Consider the following 7,207-nt stretch of genomic DNA (forward strand, 5'->3'; position numbering starts at 1 on the left):
AAACCGCTGATTCGCCGCTTCTCTCTTCCAGGTCTCCACTGGAGCGAGGTCCGGGGCGGGGAGCTGGGGCTCCGCATCTTCGGCGCCATCGTCTGCTCCGTGCTGGTGACGACCACCCTGGTGGGCAACGTGCTCGTCCTGGTGGTGGTGACGCGCTTCCGCCGCCTGCGCTCCATCACCAACCTGCTGCTGGCCTCCCTGGCCACCGCAGACATCACCGTGGCCAGCCTCGTGATGCCCTTCTCCATCGTCTACGACCTCGACCGCCAGTGGCGCTTCGGTCCCGTCGCCTGCCACCTGTGGATCTCGTGTGACGTCATGTGCTGCACCGCCTCCATCCTCCACCTGTGCGTCATCGCGCTCGACCGCTTCTGGGCCATCACCAAGCCCTTCAGGTAAAATCGCGGGACCATAGACTAATAATGAGAGTAGACCGAGCTTTCCCAGACTTGCTGATGAAAAAATTGGTTCCTGGATGCATCATGTGACTGGTGGGAGGCTTGGCGAACACTTTGGCGGCATGGTTGCTAGATGGCAACATTATCTACAGTTTGGCACTCGACATGTATTTTAAGACGTAATGTGTTTTCATTATAATTTTTCTTCCAGCTGCAGAGATTGAACTGTTTTTCTTTTAGTTATGCATTATTTTGACATTAGTAATTAGTTTTTGATCACAGTTTTCAGTATCCACCAGTCACATAGTTTGGTTTATGAGCAGCAAAAGGGTTGCCATAGCTCAATCTATTCTTATTATTAGTCTATGGGCGGGACACTCGGCCACGCCTCGTTTCCTTCACCTGCACGGAGTTGCATATCGCAGAGGAGTGGTGAAACTCAGAACGGAGGAATCGGGTTGCTACGGAGCTCCTCAAAGCCTGTCTCGTTTTTACCTTTTCACTATCAAAGACCACTTTAACATATTCAGTAAGTTACCGCCCTTTGGCCAGGACTAAAGCAGAAATACATGAAAGACACCTAAGTATTTCTGCCTTAGCCCTGGCCAAAGGGCGGTAACTTACTGAATATACCATGCCTTGCCTTCAATGTTCGAGTCGAACCGAACCATTTTGTTTCGGTCACTCGTCTGGTCTGAGCTAATTTTATATTAGCTACCAGTTTGTGGGCACTCTTGGCTTCCTTAAGAGGATTTTCCATCTCCAGCTCAGTCACTTTCCTATGCCAGGCTGATGAGTGCTAATAAGCACGAAACTGCAGTCCTCGGCTGGAAATGACCGAGTTGGCGGTGTCTTTCATGCACTTTAACAGGTCAACAATAAATAATTAGCGAACGATAATATATTGGAGGAGCATTTTTTCCCCCATTCAACTCATTCGAAATATCACCCAAGCATTGATAATCAAATGCACTCAGGCTGCTTTCTATAGTATTATCTTTCCTCCACTCAGTGACAATGTTATTAGGGATTCCCGAAAAGGTGAGACTCCCAAAAGTTACTGGTACATTTTCAAAACCAATACAAAAGCTACACAGTAAAAAAAATCCGTAAAATTTATGGAAAAAAACTGTCAGCCAGGACGCCCGTTTTCTTCCGTTTATTTTACAGAAATCTTCCGTATTTTTATTATTTATTCAAACTGATTTATTATTTTATGAAGATTAAAAAATGAAATTATACTTTCATAAATCCATTTCAATATTTACTATACTACTACGAAATACATGTATACAAAGGTAAATTTCCGAATATGCCTCTGTAACAGATGACAAAAAAACATAATAATAAAATATTGATTAGGATGCAATGAAATGGAAGTTGCGAACGATTTAAGACTTACTCGCTTTAAATAAATGTAAGATCAAAAAACTCGAGCACGAGAACCAAAATCCAAACAGGTGGGCGAAATTTCGGAGAAAAACAAAGTACGCGGTGAAGCGATGGTAACAGTTAACGCTTATGACCGGTTACAGATTCAAAAAAACAGAGAAATCCTGTATTTTATTACGAAGAGTTTTTTTTCTGTAAAAAATACGGATAACTTCTTCAAAATTTACAGTTTTTTTTACAGTGTGTGTGATAGAAACATATTGCTCGCGGCATTACACTCGGGACACCATGGAACTCCCTCTCTCCGATTCGCAGAGTTAATTCTGCCAACAGGAGGCCCACCAGGATTGGGAGAAGAGCAGAGGATTGAAATCCGTGACACTTTCATCCGGTGTTTCGCTGTGCAGCCATTTACAAGGACTCGCAAAGATCACGTAACAGAGTTCCGAATGCAAGCATCATGGATTCAATTTCTAAACAGTTCTTTGTAATTCGGAGAGATGTATACGGAGAGATTGGACAACGGTGCGCCGATCTCCGCCATGTTTAGTCCAAGTGTCGTCAGCTCGAAATGCTGCGCTGTGTGAATTTCTAGCTTTCACACGGAATGTAGGACATTAAATCTTTTAAGTACAGAATTACTTTTTTTTTCTCCTCGTATTTTTATAAAGCGGAGTGAGTTCAAAGTCTGGCAATCCGCCGCCAATTGTTTCGTATCGTCATAGCGCGTACAACGAATTTTTTTTCCTCAAAAATTTGTTCATAAAGATAGAAAACAAACAGATATTTGCGATCTGTATATTTCCCTTCATGATATCATAACTAGCTTCTAATTTTTTCAATACAATGTACAGTGCTATTTGAGGCAGAAGATGCATTAAGGTCTACGGAGAGCGAGCATCTTTGGACATAAGATGGCCGACATTTCGAAGTTGTCCAATCTCTCCGTATTTAGGATCGCTAGTTCTTCGTTACTTGATGCGCCCCCTGTTGGTGGACCTGGTAACTAAATCTGCAACTCCTGCCCGAACTTCAGTATATTTTACTGGCAAGTCGCTAATAATTCATTTCTGTCTGAATGGAGCAGAAGTGATCAATAGACGCGAAAGAAAAGTCGACCTTAGAATAGTTAGTTAGAGGGTCGCCACAACGAAAATTACAGGCTGCTCATTACCTAATCTACCGCTGTGGCTAGTCCAGGGGTGATTGTGAGTTCATCAAAAAATACCTGAAAGTTTCAAAACCAGAACGGGGGGGGGGGTATCTTTGGCCCCTATTACTTAAGTGCACCTTTGCCATAGTTTTAAATAGTTCTGTGTCAAAATATTATGTGCACATTTAATTAAATTTTTAATGGATTACAAAGTTACTTTTGAGCTGGTGTTATACAAATTATCTTGACATTTGTATATCTTAAGGGATAGTTGTCCATCTTAAGGCTCTTGCAGGTATATTTGATGAGTATTATATAATTTAAAATAAATTACGGAGGTAGGGAGATAAAAGCATAACGAAAAAAAGAACGTAATTCTGATATTTTCGGACATGAAAATGCCGGAAATACGTCCGAAAATACCGGAAATTCGGTAAAATACCGGCCCACAATCACCCCTGGGCTAGTCTGATAACATAGACTAATAATAAGAGTAGACCGAGCTTTCCCAGACTTGCTGATGAAAAAATTGGTTGATGGATACATCATGTGACTGGTGGAAGGCTTGGCGAAAACTTTGGCGGCATGGTTGCTAGATGGCAACATTATCTATAGTTTGGCACTCGACATGTATTTTAAGACGTAATGTGTTTTTATTATAATTTTTTTTTTCAGGATCAGAGATTGAACTGTTTTTCTTTTAGTTATGCATTATTTTGACATTCGTAATTAGTTTTGAACAGTTTTCAGTAATATATTAATAAAATATTTACAAGTTAGAATAACTAATTTACAAATCGGACTCCATAAAAGATCATTATTCCGTATTCTATTTATTTTATTTCTCGCGGGCGTTGATCGTCTGCTACGATCAAGGCCCGCTGTTGCTAGGATATCCACCAGTCACATGGTTTGGTTTATGAGCAGCAAAAGGGTTGCCATAGCTCGGTCTACTCTTATTATTAGTCTATGTCTGATAAGAAATATGTTGTACTTGTTCGTTCCTAAATGTTCTCCCGTCTGTCTTTTTGCAGGTACAGGTCTCTGGTGTCTCGCAAGCGGATCGGCGTCGTGATCGCGCTGGTGTGGCTGTGCTCGGCCGCCATCTCCTTCATCCCCATCTTCCTGGGCTGGTACAGCGACCACCCCGTCTCCGTCCTCCAGCCCTCCTCCCAGTGCTCGCTCACCGTCAACCGCATCTACGCCGCCGTGTCCTCCCTGACCTCCTTCTACCTGCCCCTGCCCGTCATGTTCTACGTCTACTTCCGCATCCTGCTGGTGGCCGAGCGGCAGGCGCGCGAGATCCGCCAGCTGGAGCGCTCCCTGATGGGGGCGGGGCCGGCCGGGATGAGGCGGAGCCTGCGGAGGCGGAGCAAGCAGGTCGTCACGGACACCAAGGCCATCCGGACGCTGGGCATCGTGATGGGCGTGTTCTGCGTCTGCTGGCTGCCCTTCTTCCTCATGTACGTCATCCTCGCCTACTGCGCGGACTGTTACCTCGCCTACGAGATCCGCAGCGCCATCACGTGGCTGGGCTACTTCAACTCCTCCTTCAACCCCTGCATCTACGCCTTCCTCAACAGGGACTTCAAGGAGGCCTTCCGGGTCGTGCTCTGCTGCAGGCGACACGGGGACGGTGCGTACGCAGACGAGACTAGCGCCGGCGGCGGGAAAAACCACCTGCGCATGAACGCGGAGGCCATCACCCCGGAGGCCAGGACTCCCTGCCTCAGCCCCCAGATGGACCACGTGTCGTGGCCGTCTGGGGGCGTGGAACTCGACCTCCTGCCGCAGTCCTCCTCCGCCTACCTCACAGTCCCGGGCGTGGCCAAGAACCACGCCAACGAGCACTTTCTCTGAAGCCCCGCCCCCCTCCAGAGCTTGCAAACCAGTCGACCGGGTTTCTAGAGGAAGGACAAGTGTCTTCGTCACCTGCGGGCTTCGTGGCATAGAGTTCGAAACTATTACGAAAATTCTTTTGTGTCACGTTTTGTTCGAAAGTTCTTTTGCAGTTTTAGACACAAAATCCATGCCAACTCCTTCTATCCACCTTCTTCCGTAAGAAAAATACGAAAAGAGGAACTCCTTCTTCCAGACACCTATTCACCTGTTGGATCTTCTGATATCGTGTTATGTTGTCTCACCGATTGTTGTCTGGGTGGATGACGAGAGTCTCCTGACAGATTCGAACCTCTCACTTTCCTTCACTCACCGCCATTTTTCAACTTTAAAGAAAAGGCTCGCCCCGTCGAGTCATCTGCGCATGCGCCACTCTCCTCATTCACCCCGTTGACGTTACCCGACTGCGCTCGATGTTAAAAAGCGATGATTCGGCAGCAAACGCTCCATTCGCAGCTCTCCGATACTTCCTTTGCACAATCAAGTCTGCGATTGATTATTTGATTCTGCTGCAACACACCATTCGCAGTTTTTCAATACTCACTTTGCACGAGCAATTCTACGAATAGTTGAGACAAAAATTTTGATTCCATGTTGGATGAGCCATACTGCCGTACTGAGCGCAAAAGCGCGTATCTACAGCTGAGCTCAACGTGAAAAATTGCTTTCTAAAGTTTCACGTCTGCATATACTTGTTTCAGCTGCACTTTTCAGAATTTTTTAATCCTCCGTTTGGAAAGACCGTAAAAAGTGTGTTTAGGTACAATATATTACAAAACACCATCTGGCGACAATAACTCAATTTTGATAAAATATGCAGGTACGACTTTTGTTTTTAGCACGGCACTATAATCCAACTACAGATGGATAGTTACTGTCGAATTATAAGTGGCTACTTACGGTTAGTTGCTAGTTGTTTACTTGCTAGTCACCAACCTCAGTCAGACCCCGAACAGTCGATCAAGACTTTAACCAATCAGAAAGCTTCAGTCAGGGGCTGGGATGTTTGACGGAGGGACAACTCTGCCGTTAGAAAACCCTTTTCCTGAGCAAAAAATACAAAAAGAGACTCTAATTGAGTTGGATTTCATTACAAAAGAAGAAAGCGCCACATTTGTGTCAAAGCCCAACTTTCCATTTGTCTAACTTCTGCGAACGGAGTACACCCGACTCCCGTCAATCCAAAATAACAGTAATAGGGTCTATTCACATATCGACCGTCCGTTCCGTCCATCACGTTTCTTTTCTCCCGAAACAGGTTTTCTTTTCTGGTTGCCATGACAGCAAGCCGTCTTGGACGGGACCGGTTTCGATCAGAAGAACCTTGATATCTGAGGCCGTCAAAAGTAGGACAGCATTTCATTGGTTGAGTGAGTTCAGCCACGTGATTGTTGTGCCGCGACCGTATGTGAATGCTACTCTGTTTTCGACGGCAGTCCGTCACGTCAAAAAACGGGATGGAAGGGACGGATGGCCGATCAGTGAACTGCCCTTAATTCTGATTTCTGTTGTCGGATAATCGCAGGCAGAAAACATGTAAAACACATTCTTTGAAAACCGAACTGGCTGAATGAATGTTAATTAATAATATTCTAATAAATATCACAGCTAATGAAAATCGTACAAAGATGAGAATGAGCAAGATGGGTTTCCCATAAAATTTTGAATATTTTGGTACCTTGTACGACCCTTCACGCCAAGTAATTCTCTTGGAGATGAGGCTTTAAAGAATCAAACCCGCACAGATTTTATTAGCATAGACGTACCGCCGATGTCTGCTTTAACAACACCCCTGAGGCAGGTTGGTGATTTCGGGTGATTAGACTCCTTTTCACCGTCAGCAGCAGTGCATTGACAAAACCTCTTTTCTAAATTTCGCCAGAACCAAATCAAGGTTAACTTTTTTCCCGCGTTTGCTCCTCCCAGTTTCTGTCGAAGTATGGGAAGGAAAGTTTGGGAATCCGCCAAACGTATTCCGTATTTTTGGAGCAAGGCAATAAGCGTTATACTTAATATCTCCGCTAATTAAGGTCGTACAAAGCTGAGCCTGGGCGTATGACACTCCCCGAAAAGTTAGGATTATTTCTGCACACACAGCTCACTTTTGTTCACGGTTTTTAAAGTTGCAGACAGACACAAATTATATCTGAAGCGCATAGGAAAGACCACAGGCGCTGACCCTACAGCTGCCGAGTCAGGGGTAAAGAAATGAAAATTTCAATATATATATATATATATATATATATATATATATATATATATATATATATATATATATATATATATATATATTAATATATATCTAATAATATATATATAATAATATATATAAATTTCCCACTCGACTTCAAAGTTTGTATACGGC

The 7,207-nt window shown here is 44.2% G+C and overlaps 1 protein-coding gene across 1 annotated transcript; it reads left to right on the plus strand.

Annotated features, from left to right (window-relative positions):
• Positions 1 to 219: 219 nt before the first annotated feature.
• Positions 220 to 4,803, plus strand: LOC129233046 (beta-2 adrenergic receptor-like). The gene is made up of 2 exons (XM_054867128.1): positions 220 to 395; positions 3,978 to 4,803. The coding sequence occupies exons 1-2, from the start codon at positions 235 to 237 to the stop codon at positions 4,801 to 4,803; spliced, it is 987 nt and encodes a 328-aa protein (XP_054723103.1). The 5' UTR covers positions 220 to 234.
• Positions 4,804 to 7,207: the final 2,404 nt, after the last annotated feature.

This window comes from Uloborus diversus, unplaced genomic scaffold, assembly GCF_026930045.1.
Source record: "Uloborus diversus isolate 005 unplaced genomic scaffold, Udiv.v.3.1 scaffold_15, whole genome shotgun sequence".
NCBI classification, from domain to species: Eukaryota; Metazoa; Arthropoda; class Arachnida; order Araneae; family Uloboridae; genus Uloborus; species Uloborus diversus.

Excerpts from the sequence above, each read along its gene's own strand:
- LOC129233046 (XM_054867128.1), top strand. The coding sequence starts at position 235 with ATGCCCTTCTCCATCGTCTACGACCTCGACCGCCAGTGGCGCTTCGGT. Across the intron at positions 396-3,977 it reads GCCATCACCAAGCCCTTCAG|GTACAGGTCTCTGGTGTCTC; the intron begins GTAAAATCGCGG and ends GTCTTTTTGCAG.